The sequence below is a fragment of the Pithys albifrons genome, chromosome 27, assembly GCF_047495875.1.
Source record: "Pithys albifrons albifrons isolate INPA30051 chromosome 27, PitAlb_v1, whole genome shotgun sequence".
NCBI classification, from domain to species: Eukaryota; Metazoa; Chordata; class Aves; order Passeriformes; family Thamnophilidae; genus Pithys; species Pithys albifrons.
This window is the reverse complement of record NC_092484.1, coordinates 2,706,785-2,729,949: the sequence shown is the minus strand read 5'-3', so window position 1 is coordinate 2,729,949 and position 23,165 is coordinate 2,706,785. Positions and strand designations below refer to the sequence as shown.

The window sequence follows — 23,165 nt, the reverse complement described above, 5'->3', positions numbered from 1 at the left end:
CACCCATGGGACCACCACAATCCCTGGGACCTCCAACCCCTCTCCATGGCAGTGCCACCCATGGGACCACCACAATCCTCCAAGCCCTCTCCATGGCAGTGCCACCCATGGGACCACCACAATCCTCCAAGCCCTCTCCATGGCAGTGCCACCCATGGGACCACCACAATCCCTGGGACCTCCAACCCCTCTCCATGGCAGTGCCACCCATGGGACCACCACAATCCTCCAAGCCCTCTCCATGGCAGTGCCACCCATGGGACCACCACAATCCTCCAAGCCCTTTCCATGGCAGTGCCACCCATGGGACCACCACAATCCCTGGGATCTCCAACTCCTCTCCATGGCAGAGATGCCACCCAGAGGAACTCCAGGAATGAGGAGGAGAAATCTCCACCTTTTCATCCATAAAACCACATTTCAGTTCAGATTTTTGGGGTCCTGCCAGTCTGACTTCAGGACACCAACAAACCTTCACCACCTTTCCTGATGAAAAAGGAAAAAGAAAACCCCAAAAAAAAAAACCCCCCTCAGCCTCCTCAGCTTCCTCCAGTGGTGAGGAAGATGAGAAGAGACAGGACGTCTCTGGGGCCTCGACAACTTTCTGCTCTTCTCCATTTTCGTGGCAAAGGAGGGGAAAAGAAAAAGGTTCCCCAGCACTTGGGGCTGTTACGAAACTGTCTCTGGGGAGCAGAGATTACAAAACCCGCTCAGCCGGGCAGGGCACGGCCTGGCATCACTCGGGGCCATCTCAGGGCTGCGGGAACAAGGCAGGAAATGCCCAGCAGGAGGAGTTTGGGCAGAGTAAAGGGGGCTGGGGGAGGGACTGAAGCTCTGAGAGACCCTCGAGCTCTGCAGGGGAGGAAAAGAGTCTGGAAAAGGATTTAAATGAGGGGTGGGGAGAGGGAGAGGGAGGGAGGGAGGGAGGGAGGGAAGGAGGGAAGGAGGGAAAAAGGGAGGGAAGGAAGGAGGGAGGGAGGGAGGGAGGGAAGGAGGGAGGGAGGGAGGGAGGGAAGGAGGGAAAAAGGGAGGGAAGGAAGGAGGGAGGGAGGGAGGGAGGGAAGGAGGGAGGTAGGGAGGGAAGGAGGGAAGGGAGGGAGAGGTGGGGAGAGAAGGAGGGAGGGAAGGAGAAAGAGAAGGAGGGAGGGAGGGAGGGAGGGAGGGAGGAGTGGGAAAAGAGGGACAGGGTGGGAAGAGAGGGAGGCAGGAAGGGAAGAGAGGGGCAGGATGGGAAGAGAAGGAGGGAGGGAGGGAGGGAGGGAGGGAGAAGTGGGAAGAGAGGGAGAGGGGGAGGGAAGAAATGGAGGGATGGAAGAGAGGGAGGGGATGGGAAGAGAGAGAGGGAGGGAGGGGAGGGAGGGGAGGGACCCCCCCACATCCCAGGGCGCGTTTCCCACCACACTCTCCCTCCCAATCCACGTGGGCACTGAACAAACTCTGCCCACCTCCCACCCCGTGCCCGACCCAACCCAACCCCACCCCCCAGCAGAGCCCCCGGGCGGGGCAGGGGGTGCCGCGGCGCTGCCCCGTGCCCACCTTGGTGCCCCCCACGCTGATGATGCGGTACACGCTGCGCGTGGCATCGTAGAAGTAGGAGACGGTGAGGGCGTGTTTGCTGGCGGGGATCCAGTTCCTCTTGGTGGCCGGGTCGATCTGGAACACGTGGGCCCTGGTGCTGAAGATGGGCTGCTCCCTGCGGGGCACCACAGCCTGCCAGGGGGGCACGGGGAGGGGCACGGCAGCTGCTCCGGGCCCTGCTGCCCTCCCTGCCCCGGGCAGAGCTCCTGCTGCTCCCTGGGTCAAACTCCTGCTGCTCCCTGGATCAAACTCCTGCTGCTCCCTGGATAAAACTCCTGCTCTTCCCTGGATCAAACTCCTGCTGCTCCCTGGATCAAAATCCTGCCATTCCCTGGATCAAACTCCTGCCATTCCCTGGATCAAACTCCTGCTGTTCCCTGGATCAGACTCCTGCTCTTCCCTGGATAAAACTCCTGCTCTTCCCTGAATAAAACTCCTGCTGCTCCCTGGATCAAAATCCTGCTGCTCCCTGGATAAAATTCCTGCTGTTCCCTTTCCCTGGATCAAACTCCTGCTGTTCCCTGGATCAGACTCCTGCTCTTCCCTTTCCCTGGATAAAACTCCTGCCATTCCCTGGATAAAACTCCTGCTATTCCCTGGATCAAACTCCTGCTCTTCCCTGGATAAAACTCCTGTTGTTCCCTGGATAAAATTCCTGTTGTTCCCTGGATCAAACTCCTGCTGTTCCCTGGATAAAACTCCTGCTCTTCCCTTTCCCTGGATCAAACTCCTGCCATTCCCTGGATAAAACTCCTGTTGTTCCCTGGATAAAATTCCTGTTGTTCCCTGGATCAAATTCCTGTTGTTCCCTTTCCCTGGATCAAACTCCTGCTCTTCCCTTTCCTTGGATCAAACTCCTGCTGTTCCCTGGATAAAACTCCTGCTCTTCCCTTTCCTTGGATCAAACTCCTGCTGTTCCCTTTCCCTGGATCAAACTCCCGCTGTTCCCTGGATCAAACTCCTGACATTCTCTGGATCAAACTCCTGCTGTTCCCTGGATCAAACTCCTGACATTCTCTGGATCAAACTCCCGCTGTTCCCTGGATAAAACTCCTGACATTCTCTGGATCAAACTCCTGCTGTTCCCTGGATCAAACTCCTGCTGTTCCCCATGTCCTTGGGGTGCCCAGGACAGCATCTCCCACCCAGCCCACCTCTTGGAGTGGCCACCAGGGAACCAGTTGGAGCTCCAGAGAAGCAGCTGGAGCTCCAGGGAACCAGTCGGAGCTCCGGGGAACCAGTTGGAGCTCCAGGGAACCAACTGGAGCTCCAGGGAAGCAGCTGGAGCTTCAGGGAACCAGTTGAAGCTCCAGGGAACCAGTTGAAGCTCCAAGAAACCAGTTGGAGCTCCAGGAAACCAGTTGAAGCTCCAAGAAACCAGTTGGAGTTCCAGGGAACCAGCTGAAGCTCTGGGGAACAAAGTGGAGCTTCAGGGAACAAAGTGGAGCTCCAGGGAACCAACTGCAGCTCCAGGGAACCAGTTGAAGATCCAGAAAACCAGTTGGATCTCCAGGGAATCAACTGGAGCTCCAGGAAACCAGTCGAAGATCCAGGGAAGCAGCTGAAGCTCCGGGGAATCAGCTGGAGCTCCAGGGAACCAGTCAGAGCTCCAGGGAAGCAGCTGGAGGTCCAGAGAACCAGCTGGAGATCCAGGGAACCAGTTGGAGCTCCAGGGAAGCAGCTGGAGCTCCAGGAAACCAGTTGAAGCTCCAGGCAACCAACTGGAGCTCCAGGGAACCAGTCAGAGCTCCAGGGAAGCAGCTGGAGCTCCAGGAAACCAGTTGAAGATCCAGGGAAGCAGCTGAAGCTCCAGGCAACCAACTGGAGCTCCAGGGAACCAGTCAGAGCTCCAGGGAAGCAGCTGGAGGTCCAGAGAACCAGCTGGAGATCCAGGGAACCAGTTGGAGCTCCAGGGAAGCAGCTGGAGCTCCAGAAAACCAGTTGGAGCTCCAGGGAAGCAGCTGGAGCTCCAGGGAAGCAGCTGGAGCTCCAGGGAACCAGTTGAAGCTCCAGGAAACCAGTTGGAGCTCCAGGGAAGCAGCTGGATGTGTGGCCAGAGGATGTGAGCACACAAAGCCCTTCCCTCAGCACGGCTCTTCCTGCCCTGACTCAGCCCTGGGAAGCACATCCTGTGGTGAGGGGTCACATCCATCCCGGGATCAGAGCCAATCCCTGGCTGAATTCCAGGAAAACTTCCCCTCCCCAGGCCCTGCCCCAAGCCCTGACTGTCTTCATCTGGTGCTGGTCCAACCCAAGTGGTCCCTGCCACATTCCTCACCCAAATCCAGGGAAATCTGATGTGCTGGAACCCCCTGAGGGCTGCAGAGCCCGGGCAGATCCTGCCATGGGGGCTCCCAAAATCCAGCCCTCTGGAATTCCTGCCCATTCCAAGTCCTTGCAGCTGAGATGAACATCGGCCCATCAACCCACCAATCCCTCAATCCATCAACCCACCAATCCATCAATCCATCAACCCACCAATCCCACCAATCCCACCAATCCATCAACCCACCAATCCCATCAACCCACCAATCCCTCAATCCATCAACCCACCAATCCCACCAATCCATCAACCCACCAATCCCATCAACCCACCAATCCATCAATCCATCAACCCACCAATCCATCAATCCATCAACCCATCAATCCCACCAATCCCACCAATCCATCAACCCACCAATCCCACCAATCCATCAATCCATCAACCCACCAATCCCACCAATCCCACCAATCCATCAACCCACCAATCCATCAATCCATCAACCCATCAATCCCACCAATCCCACCAATCCATCAACCCACCAATCCCACCAATCCATCAACCCACCAATCCACCAATCCATCAACCCATCAATCCCACCAATCCATCAATCCATCAACCCACCAATCCCACCAATCCCACCAATCCATCAACCCACCAATCCATCAATCCATCAACCCATCAATCCCACCAATCCATCAATCCATCAACCCACCAATCCCACCAATCCATCAACCCATCAATCCCACCAATCCCACCAATCCATCAACCCACCAATCCCACCAATCCCTCAATCCATCAACCCACCAATCCCACCAATCCCACCAATCCATCAATCCATCAACCCACCAATCCATCAATCCCCCAATCCCACCAATCCCACCAATCCATCAATCCCACTAATCCATCAATCCCTAAACCCCACCAATCCCACCAATCCATCAATCCCACCAATCCCTCAATCCCATCAATCCCACCAATCCATCAATCCCATCAATCCCACCAATCCCTCAACCCCACCAATCCCACCAATCCATCAATCCCACCAATCCTACCAACACATCAATCCCTCAATCCCACCAACCCCACCAATCCCTCAATCCCATCAACCCCATCAATCCCACCAATCCATCAATCCCTCAATCCCACCAATCCACCAATCCCCCAATCCCACCAATCCCACCACAAGCACATCTGGTGCTCTCTGACCCCCTCACCAGAACCGAGCAGGGGATGTTTGACTCCCTTCCTGCCTCCACTTTCCAGCCTGTTCCCAGTGCCAGCCCTGCCTCAGATCTTCTGGAAGGGCTTGAGGGACTCCCCCAGCCCCTTCTCCTCCTCCTGGTTTTACTCCAATGAACTCAGATTTTCCAGATCCTGAATTTTTCATGGCTCAGGATTTCCACACTGGTCCCACAGAGCAGGAAAACCCCCCAAGTTTGTGCAGCTGAACCCCCAACCCTGAGCTGGGGATGGAGAGGAGAGGAAGGTCCTTACCTGGTTGTGGACATTGGTTAGGGAGGGTCAGAGCCTTGTGGAGTTGGTTGGTGTCTCTCCTCCAGCAGCTCCTCCTCAGGTGTCTCCTAAAGGCTCTGAGGCTCCTTTTTGGTGCTGCCTCCACAGGGATTCATTTCCTGGGGATGGAAAAGTCCAGCTGTTCCTCCTCACAGGCAGCACAGGCTCCTCCCAGGGAATTCCAGCTGGAATTCCTGATGGTTTTCCACCACTGAGCACGTGGGGGTTCTCCCTGCCATGGGAGCTGCGGGACATCCCTTGGGAGAAGCCATTCCCTGTCCCTCCATCCTTTGGGAGAAGCCATTCCCTGTCCCTCCATCCCTTGGGAGAAGCCATTCCCTGTCCCTTCATCCCTTGGGAGAAGCCATTCCCTGTCCCTCCATCCTTTGGGAGAAGCCATTCCCTGTCCCTCCATCCCTTGGGAGAAGTCATTCCCTGTCCCTCCATCCCTTGGGAGAAGCCATTCCCTGTCCCTCCATCCTTTGGGAGAAGCCATTCCCTGTCCCTCCATCCTTTGGGAGAAGCCATTCCCTGTCCCTCCATCCCTTGGGAGAAGCCATTCCCTGTCCCTCCATCCCTTGGGAGAAGCCATTCCCTGTCCCTCCATCCCTTGGGAGAAGACATTCCCTGTCCCTCCATCCCTTGGGAGAAGCCATTCCCTGTCCCTCCATCCCTTGGGAGAAGTCATTCCCTGTCCCTCCATCCCTTGGGAGAAGCCATTCCCTGTCCCTCCATCCCTTGGGAGAAGCCATTCCCTGTCCCTCCATCCCTTGGGAGAAGCCATTCCCTGTCCCTCCATCCTTTGGGAGAAGCCATTCCCTGTCCCTCCATCCCTTGGGAGAAGCCATTCCCTGTCCCACCATCCCCTGGAAATAGTCCCTCTCTCCATGTTTTCTGCTCCTTCAGGTCCTGCAAGGCCACAGTTGGGTCCCCCCAAAGCTTCTCTTCATTCCTGTCACTGGAGGCTTGTGCTGATTCCCTTCAAATTTATTTCCTTGGCAAGACTTGGCTTTGTATCCCAGAATCCTGGGATGGTTTGGGTTGGAAGGACCTCAAAGCCCATCCAGTGCCACCTGCCACCATCCCAGGTTGCTCCAACCTGGCCTTGGACACTCCCAGGGGTGGAGCAGCCACAGCTTCTCTGGGAATTCCATCCCAGCCCCTTCCCACCCTCCCAGGTTGGAATTCCATCCCAATATCCCACCCATCCCTGCCCTCTGGCAGTGGTGGCAGCAAAGAACCAGGGCAGGGGTGGGCAGGAGGGGACAGAGGGACACAGAGGGATGTCCAGACCCACGGGAACCATCACCAAGGAGGGGACAGCAGGAGCTCAACCCTGCCCCAGGAGCAGGTGGGGACAGAGGGACACAGAGGGATGTCCACCATCACCAAGGAGGTGACCCCCAGAGCTCAGCCCTACCCCAGGAGCACCACCCAGGAGCAGGAGGGGACAGAGGGACACAGAGGGATGTTCACCATCACCAAGGGGGTGACAGCCAGAGCTCAGCCCTGCCCCAGGAGCAGGTGGGGACAGAGGGACACAGAGGGACACAAAGGGATGTCCACCATCATCAAGGAGGTGACAGCCAGAGCTCAGCCCTACCCCAGGAGCAGGAGGGGACAGAGGGACACAGAGGGATGTCCATCGTCACCAAGGAGGTGACTCCCAGAGCTCAGCCCTACCCCAGGAGCAGGAGAGGACAGAGGGACACAGAGGGATGTCAGAACAGGAACCATCACTAAGGAGGTGACAGCCAGAGCTCAGCCCTGCCCCAGGAGCAGGTGGGGACAGAGGGACACAGAGGGATGTTCACCATCATCAAGGAGGTGACAGCAGGAGCTCAGCCCTGCCCCAGGAGCAGGTGGGGACAGAGGGACACAGAGGGACACAAAGGGATGTCCACCATCATCAAGGAGGTGACAGCCAGAGCTCAGCCCTACCCCAGGAGCACGAGGGGACAGAGGGACACAGAGGGATGTCCATCGTCACCAAGGAGGTGACAGCCAGAGCTCAGCCCTGTTCCAGGAGCAGGAGGGGACAGAGGGACAAAGAGGGATGTCCACCATCACCAAGGGGGTGACAGCAGGAGCTCAGCCCTGCCCCAGGAGCAGGAGAGGACAGAGGGACACAGAGGGATGTCCACCATCACCAAGGGGGTGACCCCCAGAGCTCAGCCGTGCCCCAGCAGCACCACCTGCATCCCTCCAGCCCCTGGCCAAGCTGTTGACCTCCTGCTTCCAAACCCACTCCAAAGCATCTAAAAATAGCCCTGGAAGTGCCTGGGCTCGGGTTCCTCGTGCTCTGTCTCAGATTCCAACCCTCTCCTCCCCCTGCTCTGAGCAGAGTCACCACCACAGAGCCCAGAAACGCTGACTCTCCTCCTCCTGCTCCCACTGGGACTCCCCACCAGGATCCAGACCCGCAGGAAAAGGGCCAGGTGGGAATCAAACCCCTCCCACCCCCCCGGGCTGTCCCTTGGCAGATCATTGAGGAAAAGCAAAGGACAAAGAAGTGGCTGAGACACAGCGAGAAAGAGCCTGGTGGCATCTGGAAACCTCCCAGGTGCCAACCCTGCCAGGACCTTCTCCCAGCACAGGGGGAAGGGCCAAACTCAGCACCCCACGGCCCCTGAGAGCTTCTGAAGGGCTTGGCCGAGAGGAACGATCCTCCAGCAGCAGCTGGAGAGGAAAAGGAGGGATGAGCTCAGTAATTCCTGCCTGTCCTGCACATCAGCAGAGCCCCAAGTGCTGCCCCAGCACAGCCTCAGGTGCCTCCTCCTGAGCCTGGAAGGAGGTGACTGGTCCAGGGACCCCAAAAGAATATGGATTTTATCCCTTCTCCATAAAATCATAATGGGCTTGGCTAATCTTTAATCAGCCCTGTCCTAACTTTATATTTTATATTAATTTCTGATTTCAGCTTGTAGCAAAGTCTGTCAGTTCTCTGAACCAGGCAGAGCTTCAGCCAGGGAGGAATTTAACCCTGGAGCTGCAGGAGGGACTTGGAGAAATAAAACAAAAACCCTCTTTGGGTTCGAGGCTGAGCTGTGAGAAATAAACCAAAAACCCTGTTTGGGTTCGAGGCTGAGCTGTGAGAAATAAACCAAAAACTCTGTTTGGATTCGAGGCTGAGCTGTGAAAAATAAACAAAAAACTCTGTTTGGGTTCGAGGCTGAGCTGTGAGAAATAAACCAAAACCCTCTTTAGATTCGAGGCTGAGTTGAAAGAAATAAACCAAAAAAACTCTGTTTGGATTCGAGGCTGAGCTGTGAGAAATAAACCAAAAACTCTGTTTGGGTTCGAGGCTGAGTTGAAAGAAATAAACCAAAACCCTCTTTAGATTCGAGGCTGAGTTGAAAGAAATAAACCAAAAAAACTCTGTTTGGATTCGAGGCTGAACTGTGAGAAATAAACAAAAAACTCTGTTTGGGTTCGAGGCTGAGCTGTGAAAAATAAACCAAAAACCCTGTTTGGGTTCGAGGCTGAGAGTGTGACATTGTTTAGTTTAAAGGAAATACAGAGATAAGAAAGAGAAGAGCTCAGAGCAGCCCTTTGGAGCTCAGCTGTCCCCACCTCTGCTGCAGGACCAGGGAGAAGACACCTGGGGACAGAAACTCCTCCAGCCACCTCTGCCCAAATTCACAGCAGGTTCTGCCCTGTTTTCAGTCCCAAAGGAGGAGTGGGACAACAGACCTGGGCAGGACACCAGGGCAGAACCCAACCTGGACATGAGACCAGGAGAGGATCCAAACCTGGACATGAGACCAGGAGAGGATTCAGGACATGACACCAGGAGAGGATTCCAACCTGGACATGAGACAGGAGAGGATCCAAACCTGGACATGGCACCAGGAGAGGATTCAGGACATGAGACCAGGAGAGGATTCACACCTGGACATGACACCAGGGCAGGATCCAACCTGGACATGACACCAGGGCAGGATTCCAATCTGGGCAGGACACCAGGGTAGGATCCAACCTGGACATGAGACAGGAGAGGATCCAAACCTGGACATGACACCAGGAGAGGATTCAGGACATGGCACCAGGAGAGGATCCAACCTGGACATGACACCAGGGCAGGATCCAAACCCGGACATGATACCAGGAGAGGATTCCAACCTGGACATGAGACCAGGGCAGGACTCAAACCTGGACATGACAAGGTCAGGATTCCAACCTGGACATGACCCCAGGGCAGGATCCAAACCTGGACAATACAAGGTCAGGATTCAAACTCAGACACGAGTTTTAGGTGAGGTTCAGTGGGTGAGTCCAACCTCAAACACTCCAAGGGACACAAAGAGTGAACAGATCCAGGTCAAAGCCTTTTCCTGCCTCAGGCAGCAGCTGGAACGTGCTGAGGAGGCTGAGCTTGGTCCTCACTGACTTCCTCTGCCTTGGAGCACCTGGATGGGGGTCAGCCAAGGCCAGGCCTGGAGGGCCACGTGCTGTTCCCCTCCCTGCAGCTCCTCTTTGCAGGGACATTCATTACCCTGTCAGGAAAAGGAGCTTCTCTGCACTTGGACACTGAGGACAATCCCTTCAAATGCTCTGCATTGTGGCAGCCTGAGGTGCCTCCTTCAGCTAAAACCCCCCAATCCCTTGGGAGAAACCTCCCCATTCCTGGGAGAAACCCCCAATCCCTGGAGAAACCTCCAATTTCTGGAGAAACCCCAATTCCTGGAGAAACCCCAATCCCTGGAGAAACCCCCCAGTTCCTGGAGACACCCCCCAATACCTGGAGAAACCTCCCCATTCCTGGAATAAACCCCCAATCCCTGGAGAAACCCCCCAATCCCTGGAGAAACCAAACAATCCCTGGAGAAACCCCCCAGTTCCTGGAGAAACCCCCAATCCCTGGAGAAACCCCCCCAATTCCTGGAGAAACCCCCCAATCCCTTGGGAGAAACCTCCCCATTCCTGGGAGAAACCCCCAATCCCTGGAGAAACCTCCCAATTCCTGGAGAAACCCCAATCCCTGGAGAAACCCCCCAATTCCTGGAGAAACCCCCAATCCCTGGAGAACCCCCCAATTCCTGGAGAAACCCCAATCCCTGGAGAAACCCCCCAATTCCTGGAGAAACCCCCCAATTCCTGGAGAAACCTCCCAATTCCTGGAGAAACCCCAATCCCTGGAGACACCCCCCAATACCTGGAGAAACCTCCCAATCCCTGGGAGAACTGGGACACAGAGAGGGCAGAACTGGGGCACAGAGAGGGCAGAACTGGGGCAGAGGGAGGGCAAATTTGGGGCACAGGGAGGGCAGAATTGGGGCACAGAGAGGGCAGAACTGGGGCACAGAGAGGGCAGAATTGGGGCACAGGGAGGGCAGATTTGGGGCAGAGGGAGGGCAGATTTGGGGCACAGAGAGGGCAGAACTGGGGCACAGAGAGGGCAGAATTGGGGCACAGGAAGGGCAGAATTGGGGCACAGAGAGGGCAGAACTGGGGCACAGAGAGGGCAGAATTGGGGCAGAGGGAGGGCAGAACTGGGGCACAGAGAGGGCAGAATTGGGGCACAGAGAGGGCAGAATTGGGGCAGAGGGAGGGCAGAACTGGGGCACAGAGAGGGCAGAATTGGGGCACAGAGAGGGCAGAATTGGGGCAGAGGGAGGGCAGAACTGGGGCACAGAGCGGGCCTGAGAACCCAATTCCTCCTCCTCCTCCCCCTCCCCCTCCTCCTCCTTCTCTCTCTCCTCCTCCTTCCTCTCCTCCTCCTCCTCCTCCTCCTCTGCCTTTCCTCCTCCTCTCCCTCCTCCTCCTCCTCCTCCTCCTCCTCCTCCTCCTCCTCCTCTCCCTCCTCCTCCTTCCTCTCCTCCTCCTCCTCCTCCTCCTCCTCCTCCTCCTCCTCCTCCTCCTCCTCCTTCTCCTCCTCCTCCTCCTCCTCCCCCTCCTCCTCTTTCTCTCCCTCCTCCTCCTTCCTCTCCTCCTCCTCCTCCTCCTCCTCCTCCTCTCCCTCCTCCTCCTCCTCCTCTCCCTCCTCCTCCTTCCTCTCCCTCCTCCTCCTCCTCCTCCTCCTCTCCCTCCTCCTCTCCCTCCTCCCCTCCCTCCTCCCTCTCCTCTTTCAGGGCTGTCGTTGCTTCCTTTTATCTCCCCCAGCAGCTGCAGGAGCTGCTGCCTCTGCCAGAGCTGATTGGGGAAGTTGGGACTCGGGAGAGCCACAACTCGGCTCTTCCTCCCCCAGTTCTCTCCCTTCCTCTGGGCCCCCGCAGAACCCACAGACCGTGCCCTGTGCCACCCTGTGCCACCCTGTGCCACCCTGGGCAGGGTCAGAGATGCCCTTTGATGGGTCCTTTCCCTCTCAGGATGTTTGGGAGTTGGGCACAAGCCCTGGGGACACTGAAGTGTGGCAGTGAAAGTCTGGGGGGAGGAATTGCCACCCCCAGGAAGGGGAAAGTTTCCAAGTCCTCCCTGCTGCAGCTTTGCTCTTGTTCCACCATGACCTTGGGGGAAAACACAGTGCCCAGATGGCACTGGGGGAGGCCAGACTGGCACAGGGCAGGGGAGGTGGGTGGTGCAGCTCCAGCAGCAGGAGCTGCTCTGGCCCTTCCTCCTCCTCCTCCTCCTCCTCCTCCAGCTCCCTGGAGATTCCAGGGAATGGAGAGCAGCTGGCCCGGGAGCCCTGGCAGGATCAGCTCAGGGAATGGGCACAGACATGGCACATCAAGGGCATTTGAAGCTGAGAGGGACTTTTTTCCATCTCCAGGAGCATCTTGGAGTGTCCCCAACACAATCTGTGCAGTCACCTGCCTGGGACAACTGTCACTGCTGCCACCAAGCTCTGCTGAGACAACTGTCACTGCTGCCACCAAGCTCTGCTGAGACAACTGGCACTGCTGCCACCAAGCTCTGCTGGGACAACTGGCACTGCTGCCACCAAGCTCTGCTGGGACAACTGGCACTGCTGCCACCAAGTTCTGCTGAGACAACTGGCACTGCTGCCACCAAGCTCTGCTGGGACAACTGGCACTGCTGCCACCAAGCTCTGCTGAGACAACTGGCACTGCTGCCACCAAGCTCTGCTGGGACAACTGGCACTGCTGCCACCAAGCTCTGCTGGGACACACACAGCAAACCCAAATTAAACAAAAACAACCCCAGAAGAGCCATCCTGCAACTCAGGAATTCTTCACACCCCCCACAAAATATGTCCAGAACCAAAGAAATGGAGGGGCAAGAACGTTTCAGGATGTTCTGTGTGATCCCAACACAATTTCCTCATCAGGAGCTTCCAGCACTTCCAGCCACAGATCCTGCTCAGCTTCACTGGGAAAAGTCCCACCAAGACCTGTCAGAAGCTCCAGGAGCCACAGATCCCACTCAGCTTCCCTGGGAAAAGTCCCCCCAAGATCTGCTGCTGGTTTGGATCTCTCAGAAGCTCCAGGAGCCAAAAATCCTGCTCAGCTTCACTGGAAAAGTCCCCCCAAGATTTCCTGCTGGTTTGGAGCTGTCAGAAGCTCCAGGAGCCACAGATCCTGCTCAGCTTCATTGGGAAAAGTCCCCCCCCAGACCTCTCAGAAGCTCCAGGAGCCACAGATCCCACTCACCTTCCCTGGGAAAAGCCCCCCCGAAGATCTGCTGCTGGTTTGGAGCTCTCAGAAGCTCCAGGAGCCAAAGATCCTGCTCAGCTTCCCTGGGAAAAGTCCCCCCAAGATCTGCTGCTGGTTTGGAGCTCTCAGAAGCTCCAGGAGCACAAGGAGCAGCTTCTGGGACAAGGCCAGGGAGTGACAGGGTGGGTGAGAGTGGGGAAATCACGTCCTGGATCTCTGTAAACTCAATTGCCCCCATTAATTGCCCCTCTATTCCTAATTTACAATCCCAGCAGTATTTCCAATTCCCAACCCTCAGCCCAGGCAGAGAGATGAGGATTTGTCCTTTGGATGGAATTAAATCCACCTCCCTCAGGATCAAGGGATTTTTCCGACTGTCCCTTCCAGGGAGGGAGTGTCAGGGCATTAAATCCAAGGGTGCAGATGAATCCATGGGGAATCCAACAGGGAAAGGTGAAGGAGAACAGGGAAAGGTGGAGGAGAACAGGGAAAGGTGGAGGAGAACAGGGAAAGGTGGAGGAGAACAGGGAAAGGTGGAGGAGAACAGGGAAAGGTGGAGGAGAACAGGGAAAGGTGGAGGAAAAGAGGGAAAGGTGGAGGAGAACAGGGAAAGGTGGAGGAGAAAAGGGAAAGGTGGAGGAGAACAGGGAAAGGTGGAGGAGAACAGGGAAAGGTGGAGGAAAAGAGGGAAAGGTGGAGGAGAACAGGGAAAGGTGGAGGAAAACGGGGCCACTGTGATTTAACCTGGATCAGCACATGCTCTGCCAGCCTCAGAGGGTTCTGTGCCACCCCAAAGGATTCTGTGCCAGCCTCAGAGGGTTCTGTGCCACCCCAAAGGGTTCTGTGCCAGCCTCAAAGGGTTCTGTGCCACCTCAGAGGGTTCTGTGCCGCCTCAAAGGGTTCTGTGCCACCTCAGAGAGTTCTGTGCCACCTCAGAGGGTTCTGTGCCACCTCAAAGGGTTCTGTGCCAGCCTCAAAGGGTTCTGTGCCACCCCAGAGGGTTCTGTGCCACCTCAGAGGGTTCTGTGCCAGCCTCAGAGGGTTCTGTGCCAGCCTCAAAGGGTTCTGTGCCACCTCAAAGGGTTCTGTGCCAGCCTCAGAGGGTTCTGTGCCACCTCAAAGGGTTCTGTGCCACCTCAGAGGGTTCTGTGCCGCCTCAAAGGGTTCTGTGCCACCTCAGAGGGTTCTGTGCCACCTCAAGGGGTTCTGTGCCACCTCAGAGGGTTCTGGGCCACCTCAGAGGGTTCTGTGCCACCTCAAAGGGTTCTGTGCCACCTCAGAGGGTTCTGTGCCACCTCAGAGGGTTCTGTGCCACCTCACGCCTCGTTCTGCCTTCCCTGCTCTTAAATCACTGCCTGACTCTTCAATCCTTTTATCCAGCAGGAAAAAATTCCAAGAGGAAAATTAACAGAAGGAAAACAAGTCCCTGAGGACGTTTATTTTATATTTATATATATTTTTTCCCTATCTATTCTATATATTTATTTATTTTATATATTTATTTATATATTTTATTTATATTTATTTTATAGTTCTATCCATATTTTAGATGTTATATATTTTTATATTCTAAATATTTTTATATTCATTCATATACTTTATATATTTTATTTATATCTATTTTATAGCTATATCCATATTTTAGATGTTATATATTTTTATATTCTATATATTCTATATATTTATTTATATATTTTATTTATATATATTTTATAGTTCTATCTATATTTTAGATGTTATATATTTTTATATTCTATATATTCTATATATTTATTTATATATTTTATTTATATATATTTTATAGTTCTATCTATATTTTAGATGTTATATATTTTTATATTCTAAATATTTTTTATATTTATTCATATACTTTATATATTTTATTTATATCTATTTTATAGTTCTATCTATATTTTAGATGTTATATATTTTTATATTCTATATATTTTATATATTTATTCATATATTTAATGTATTTTATTTATATCTATTTTATAGTTCTATCTATATTTTAGACCTTATATATATTTCCTATATATTATATTTATTTATTTTATAATATAAATATTATTTTATATATATTTTTATATTTCATATTTATATCCATATTTTAGACTTTATACATATTTTCTATATATTTTATATATTCTCTTTACTTTATATTTTATATTTGTTGCTCTTGTTCGGCCAAACCCCCCCCCGGGAGGGAATTCTCGCCCCGGATTCCTCCAGCCCAAACAGCGCCGGGGATTTTCTTACCCAAGAGAAGAACTCCCAACATGTCAGAGCCCCAAAAAAAAGTGACGTGTTGGAGCCTCCCAGGCAGGACCGAAATGAAATCCCGGATTGTTCCCACGCCCGAATCCACTCTGGGAAACTCCAGGGAGGGATCGCAAACCAACCCAGGGAGCTTTTCCAACAGAGTCGCCAACAGGGAGCCACAAAAGCCTCAACAACCGAATGTTGTTTCCAACAACCGAATATTCCCAACGACCGAATGTTCCCAACAACCGAATGTTCCTTCCAACAACCGAATATTCCCAACGACCGAATATTCCCAACGACCGAATGTTCCTTCCAACAACCGAATATTCCCAACGACCGAATATTCCCAACGACCGAATGTTCCCAACAACCCAAATCCCTTTGAACTCCTGGCAAAGTTGGGGCTCACAAACCCAGCCCGGTTTGGGTTTCACCCGGACCCTCCCGGAGCTTTCCCTTCCACGCGGGTTCATTCCAAGAACAACCCCCACTCTCCACTCCGTAAAAACCAAAGGCAAAGCTCAACTTTAAAGCTGTTTAAACCTTGGATTTCTTTTCCTAAGCGCAGCTCAGGAGCCAAAGCCCGACACGATCCGCCCCCTCCGCGCTCTCACCCCATGCCCGGCTCGTCCTTCCTCCCGTGCGCTCCGTCCTCGCTCCGCTCCGCGCTTTATTCCTCCCTTCCTCTTTCTTTTCTGCCTTTCTCCGGATCCGGATGCTCCTCAGATTTCCTGCGGGATGTGCCTTTGCGGGGTGGGACCGGGTGGCACCGGCTGGCACCGGGTGGGACCCCCGCGATGTCCCCTCGGCTGCGGCTGCGGGAGCGCTGCGGGGCCTCGGGCAGGGCACGGGCGGCACCGGGCGGTGCCTCTGGCTCGCCCAGCGCTGGGCACAAGGAGCGGCTCCCCCGGCTGTGCCTCCCGACCAGAGCTGGGCACACACACACCGGCTCCCCCGGCTGTGCCCCCCCGACCAGCGCTGGGCACAAGGAGCGGCTCCCCCGGCTGTGCCCCCCACCCAGAGCTGGGCACACACAGCGGCTCCCCCGGCTGCGCCCCCCGACCAGCGCAGGGTACAAGGAGCGGCTCCACGGGCTGTGCCCCCCCGCCCAGAGCTGGGCACAAGGAGCGGCTCCCCCGGCTGTGCCCCCCGCCCAGCGCTGGGTACAAGGAGAGGCTCCCCCGGCTGTGCCCCCCGCCCAGCGCTGGGTACAAGGAGAGGCTCCCCCGGCTGTGCCTCCCGCGGCAGCGCCGGCTCTTTGTTCTCTGTCTCGCCGCTGCTTGGCCGTGTGTCCCTCCGCGCTGCCGCTGCCCCGTCCCGCTGCCGGCGCTGCCGCTCCTGCTCCTCCTCCTCCTGCTCGGCTCCCGCTGCTGCTCCGCCCGATCCTGCTCCCGCTCCTGCTCCCACTGCTGCTCGTCCTCCTGCTCCTCCCGATCCTGCTCCTCCTCCTGCCCCTGCTCCCGCTGCTGCTCCCGTTCCTGCTCTCCTGCTCCTCCTTTTGCTCTCCTGCTCCTTCTCCTGCTTCTGCTCCCCTGCTCCGGCTCCTTCTGCTCCTCCTCCTGCTCTCCTGCTCCTGCTCCTTCTCCTACCCCTGCCCCTGCCCCGGCCTCTGCTTCTGCTCCTCGGCTCCCACTCCTGCTTCTCTCCCGTTCCTGCTCTCCTGCTCCTCCTGCTTCTCCTTTTGCTCTCCTGCTTCTCCTTTTGCTCTCCTGCTTCTTCTTCTGCTTCTGCTCCTCTGCTCCAGCTCCTTCTGCTCCTTCTCCTGCTCTCCTGCTCCTGCTCCTTCTCCTACCCCTGTCCCTGCTCCTGTTCCTGCTCCTCAGCTCCCGCTCCTGCTCTCCTGCTCCTTCTCTTGCCCCTTCTCCTGCTCTCCTGCTCCTTCTCCTGCCCCTGCCCCTGCTCCTTCTCCTGCCCCTGCTCCTCGGCTCCCGATGCTCCTTCTCCCGCTCCTGCTCTCCTGCTCCTTCTCCCGCTCCTCCTCCTGCTCTCCTGCTCCTGCTCCTTCTCCTGCCCCTGCTCCTGTTCCCGCTCCTTCTCCAAGACTTCATTCCCGGGGCTCGGCGGCACCACCTGCCGGGCGCGGCGGGCTCGGCGGCTCGGGGGGTCCGGGGGCTCGGGGGGTCCGGGGGCTTTGGGGGGCTTTGGAAGGGCAGGGAATCACTGGCCATTGGCCCCTCTTGGGGTGCCAATGTGGCCAGAGGAGTTGATGCCACCCTTGGCTGTGATCACTGGGCAGGAATGAACCCTCTGCCCCCCCAAACCCTCTAAATCCTTAAATCCTCTGCCCACTGGAACCCTCTAACCCCTGAAATCCTTGTCCCCTGTGCCCACCAGAACCCTCTGCCCCCTGGAACCCTCTAACCTCTGAAATCCTTGTCCCCTGTGCCCACCAGAACCCTCTGCCCCCTGGAACCCTCTGCCCCCAAAACCCTCTAACCCCCGAAATCCTCTGCCCTCTGGAACCCTCTAACCCCTGAAATCCTTGTCCCCTGTGCCCACCAGAACCCTCTGCCTCCTGGAACCCTCTAACCTCTGAAATCCTTGTCCCCTGTGCCCACCAGAACCCTCTGCCCCCTGGAACCCTCTGCCTTCAAACCCCCCTAATTCCTGAAATCCTCTGCCCCCTGGAACCCTCTAAGTCCTTAAATCCTTGTCCCCTGGAATCCTCCAACCTCTTAAATCCTTGTCCCCCAGAACCCTCTGCCCCCCAGAACCCTCTGCCCAGCCCCATGCCCACACCTCCCCTGCCCTGGAGAGGGCTCTGAGAAGAACCAGGAGAGAGAACAAACCCCACTTTGTACTGAAGGCATAAAACTGCTCCATCTGTTCCTCTGAGGACACGAGTGTGACCTGATCCCAATCCCAAAACCTTCTGGGAGAAAGGAATTGGGATCCAGGAGTGCTTTTGGCTGAGCAGAGCTGGAAGCAGAGGCTGAACAGCCCAGACCAGGGATAATAAGACACGGTTTTAATTAAGAGGGCAGAGGTGCCCCCCTGGCACAGCCTGGTGGGGACAACAGGAATGGAGTGTCCCATCCCTGCCCCTTTCCAGCGTCACATCCACAGGGATTTGGCTGCCCAGGGGGGGCTGGAGTCCCCTGGAGGTGTCCAAGGAATGGCTGGATGTGGCACTCTGGGCTGGGGGACAAGGTGGGCATTGGGCACAAGGTGGGCATTGGGCACAAGGTGGGCTCAGTGATCCTGGAGGGCTTTTCCAAGTGATTGGGCTGGGGGACAAGGTGGGCATTGGGCACAAGGTGGGCATTGGGCACAAGGTGGGCATCGGGCACAAGGTGGGCTCAGTGATCCTGGAGGGCTTTTCCAAGTGATTCTGGGATTCTGGGACACCAACAGGAAACTTCCCAAGAGAGATTCTGTCAGTCCCAGAGAATTCTGCACATTGATTTGGGTTCATGTCTCCAGAACTGGCACCAAACCAGGAGAGTGCCCCAAAGCAGGGGGGAAGCAGCACCCGGGATTTGCCCCATTCCTCTCAGAATTCCACAGCAACAACATCCAGGATTTGCCCCATTCCTCTCAGAATTCCACGGCAGGAGTGGAAATTCCCACTCTGATCCCAACCTTTCACCTCCCACGGGTTTTGGGATGGACTTTACTGAGCCAGGAGCAATTCCTTGTCCTCAGTGTCCCCACTGCCCCTGTTCCCGTGCTTGGGGACACTCAGTGTGGCACGAGGGGCACTGAAGGGACACTCAGTGTGACATCAGGGGCACTAAGGGGACACTCAGTGTGACATCAGGGGCACTGAGGGGACACTCTGTATGACATCAGGGGCACTGAGGGGACACTGTGACATCAGGGGCACTGGGGGGACACTGTGACATCAGGGGCACTGAGGGGACACTCAGTGTGGCACCAGGGGCACTGAGGAGACACTCAGTGTGGCATCAGGGGCACTGAGGGACACTCAGTGTGACATCAGGGGCACTGAGGGGACACTCACTGTGGCATCAGGGGCACTAAGGGGACACTCAGTGTGGCATCAGGGGCACTGAAGGGACACTGTGTGACACCAGGGACACTGAAGTGACACTGTGTGTGGCATCAGGGGCACTGAAGCGACACTGTGACATCAGGGGCACTGAGGGGACATTCAGTGTGACATCAGGGGCACTGAAGTGACACTGTGACATCAGGGGTACTGAGGGACACTCAAGTGTGGCATTGGGGGCACTGAGGGGACACTGTGTGACACCAGGGACACTGAAGCGACACTGTGTGTGGCATCAGGGGCACTGAAGGGACACTGTGACATCAGGGGCACTGAGGGGACACTGTGTGAGATCAGGGGCACTGAGGGACACTCTGTGTGGCATCAGGGACACTCAGTGTGACACCAGGGGCACTGAGGGCAGCAGATGCCAGCACAGGGGATTCCTGGCACCAGCAGAACTGCACCGAGGGCTGTGCTCGGTGCCCAGGCCTGGCACAGCCCTGGCAGGGCTGGGCTGGCAGCCAAGGAGCAGCTCAGGGGCCACCTTGGCTTTGTGCCCTTTGTCTTCTGGTCCCTCCTGCCACGTGCCCAGCAATGACAAAAGGACTCCAAGTGCCCCCAAAGCCCCACTCAAAGTAGGGCATGGAGTGACCTGTCGGCTCCAACTTCTCCACGGCTAATTATGGGACACATTAAATGAGGGTAATTAGATCAGCAGGAGCTGAACTAAACCCAAAGGAAGCCTTGGGAGGGTTTGCTGAGTTTTCAGTCCCCCTGCACTGGGGGAAGGCAGGAAATGTCCCCAAAGTGGGCAGGGAGTGTCCCCAAGGTGGGCAGGGAGTGTCCCCCAAGGTGGGCAGGGAGTGTCCCCAGAGTGGGCAGGGAGTGTCCCCAAGGTGGGCAGGGAGTGTCCTCAGAGTGGGCAGGGAATGTCCCCAAGGTGGGCAGGGAGTGTCCCCAAGGTGGGCAGGGAGTGTCCCCATAGTGGGCAGGGAGTGTCCTCAGAGTGGGCAGGGAGTGTCCCCAAAGGTGGGCAGGGAATGTCCCCAAAGTGGGCAGGGAGTGTCCCCAAAGGTGGGCAGGGAGTGTCCCCAAGGTGGGCAGGGAGTGTCCCCCAAGGTGGGCAGGGAGTGTCCCCACGGTGGGCAGGGAATGTCCCCCAAGGTGGGCAGGGAGTGTCCCCACAGTGGGCAGGGAGTGTCCCCAAAGGTGGGCAGGGAGTGTCCCCAGCGTGGGCAGGGAGTGTCCCCAGCGTGGGCAGGGAGTGTCCCCACAGTGGGCAGGGAGTGTCCCCAAGGTGGGCAGGGAGTGTCCCCAAAGGTGGGCAGGGAGTGTCCCCACAATGGGCAGGGAGTGTCCCCAAGGTGGGCACGGAATGTGCCCAAGGTGGGCAGGGAGTGTCCCCAAGGTGGGCAGGGAATGTCCCCACGGTGGGCAGGGAGTGTCCCCACAGTGGGCAGGGAGTGTCCCCACAGTGGGCAGGGAGTGTCCCCAAGGTGGGCAGGGCACTTTGGAGCATTTCCACGTTCTCGGGGGAAAGGGGGGAAGGGGAAAAGGGTTAAAAAAGGGGAAAAGGGGAAAAAGGAGGAAGGGAAAAAAGGGGGAAAGGGAAAAAAGAGACAAAAAAGGGAGGGAAAGGAGGGAAGGGGAAAAGGGGGGAAAGAGGAAAAAGGGAAAAAAGGGGGAAAAAGGGGGGAAAGGGAAAAAAGAGGAAAAGGGGAAAAAAGGGGGAAACGGGAAAAAGGGAAAAGGGAAAAAGGGGGGACAGAGAAAAAGGGGGGAGAGGGAAAAAGGGGGGGAAAGGGGAGAGAAAAAAGGGGGGTGGGAAGGGAAAAGGGGAGAAGTGGGAAAGGGAAAAAAGAGGAAAAAGGGGGAAGGGAAAAGGAGAAAGTGAAAAAAGGGGGAAGGGGAAAAAAGGGGGGAAGGGGGGAAGGGAAAAAATGAGAAAGAGGGAAAGGGAGAAAAAGGGGGAAGGGGGAAAGGAGGGAAGGGGGAAAAGGAGGGAAGGGGGAAAAGGAGGGAAGGGGGAAAAGGAGGGAAGGGGGAAAAGGAGGGAAGGGGGAAAAGGAGGGAAGGGGGAAAAGGAGGGAAGGGGGAAAAGGAGGGAAGGGGGAAAAAGGGGAAAAGGGAAAAAAGGGAAAAAATGAGAAAGGGGGAAAGGGGGAAAAAGGGGGGAAATGGGAGAAAAAGGGGAAAGGAAGAAGGGGAAAAAGAGCCAAAGGGCAAAGGGAGGTGAGTGAGGGGCCCGCCGAGAGGGCACAGAGGGGGCACCGACAGTGCCAGGGCCGGTAATTTAAGGCGCGTGTAAATCGAGCAGAGCGGCGGCCTCGGGGGGCACCGCGAGACTTAATTAGTTGCTATTCGTAGATTAACCAGCAGGGCTGAAGGTGAAAGCGCTCAGGGCTGGGTATTATTAGCTCGGGAAGGATTAATTTCTGTAATTGGGCAAGGCGAGCGTTACATAAATGGGATGGGGATTTGGGGAGGGGACACTCAAGGAATGGTCTCACCTCCTGTCCAGAGCTTGGGGCTCCTCCCCAAGGGACAGCCAGGACTGGGCTCAGCTCAGGGGGGGGTTGGGGGGTGATTTCCCACCCTCTGAGTGCAGGGCTGGGTTCCCAATGTGGGTTTGGAGCTCCTCTCTCTGATCTTTGCAAGAAGTTCCAAACTCTTCCTCTTTATTGTAGAAGTTCCTGGAAGGCAGGAGGGCTCTGCAGAGGGACCTGGACAGGCTGGAGGGATCTGGAGAAGGATCTGGACAGGCTGGAGGGATCTGGAGAAGGATCTGGACAGGCTGGAGGGCAGGAGGGCTCTGTAGAGGGACCTGGACAGACTTGAGGGATGGGCTGATCCCAATGGGCTGAAGTTCAGCAAGGCCAAGTGCAGGTCCTGCCCTTTGGCCACCCCAAGCCCTGCAGTGCTCCAGGCTGGGCACAGAGTGGCTGGAGAGCAGCCAGGCAGAGGGACCTGGGGACACTGAGGGACAGGAAGCTCAACAGGAGCCACCAGTGTGCCCAGGTGGCCAAGAAGGCCAAGGGGATCCTGGCTTGGATCCAAACTAGGGTGGCCAGCAGGCCCAGGGCAGTGACCCTTCCCCTGGACTCTGCCTTGGGGAGGCCACACCTTGAGTGTTGTGTTCAGTTCTGGGCCCCTCAGTTCAGGCAAGAGATTGAGGGGCTGGAGCGGGGCCAGAGAAGAGCAACGAGGCTGGAGAAGGGACTGGAGGTGGCACTGAGTGTCCTCTGAAACACCTCCAGGGACAGAGAATCCACCAGGTCTTGATCCAACCCCACTGGGATCAGCAGCCCAGGGCACGGAGTGCCAGAGTGATCCCAGTGGGGTTGGATCAAGGCTTGGACTTGATGAGCTCAGAGGTCTCTTCCAAGCCAAGTGAGAAGAGAAGAGCAACGAGGCTGGAGAAGGGACTGGAGCACAAGTGCTGTGGGGAGAGGCTGAGGGAGCTGGGGGTGTTCAGCCTGGAGAAGAGGAGGCTCAGAGGTGACCTCAGCACTGTTTGGAACTCCCTGAAGGGACGTTCTGGCCAGCTGGGGGTTGGTCTCTTCTCCCAGGCACTCAGCAATAGGACAAGGGGGGCTCAAGCTCTGCCAGGGGAAATTGAAGTTGGAGATCAGGTAGAAATTCTTTACAGAGAGAGTGCTCAGGGATTGGAATGGGTGGATTCTCTGTCCCTGGAGGTGTTTAAGAGGAGACTGGATGTGGCACTGAGTGAGAATCCACCACATCTTGATCCAACCCCACTGGGATCACCAGCCCAGGGTATGGAGTGGGGTTGGATCAAGGGTTGGATTGATGGAATGGGCTGCCCAGAGAGGGGGTGGATTCCCCATCCCTGGGGAGCTGAGCTTGGCCATGGCACTGAGTGCCATGATCTGGTAAAGGGACTGGAGTTGGACCAAGGGTTGGACTTGAGGATCTCAGAGGGCTTTTCCAACCCAATCCATTCTCTGGTTCTCAGTAATTGGTGGCAAAGGAGCTGGAGGGGGAAACTCTGGGGCGTGTGGGGATGGATTTTATGCAC

At 56.1% G+C, this 23,165-nt stretch overlaps 1 protein-coding gene across 5 annotated transcripts in view; it reads right to left on the bottom strand.

Moving 5' to 3' along the window:
• The window catches only part of HOMER3 (homer scaffold protein 3), a 31,244-nt gene extending 14,050 nt beyond the window's left edge, over nt 1-17,194 (bottom strand). For 2 of the 5 annotated variants that reach the window (XR_011699759.1, XM_071578106.1), the window contains exons 1-3: nt 15,786-17,194; nt 5,336-5,472; nt 1,537-1,693 (exon numbers count right to left, since the gene is read on the bottom strand). Coding sequence is in view for 3 of the 5 variants with exons in the window: in XM_071578106.1 (XP_071434207.1) it covers nt 1,537-1,693; nt 5,336-5,349 (171 nt within the window). In the remaining 2 variants the exon portion in view is untranslated. The other 3 variants (XM_071578109.1, XM_071578107.1, XM_071578108.1) reach the window with 3 other exon arrangements.
• Between the last annotated feature and the right edge of the window lie 5,971 nt (nt 17,195-23,165).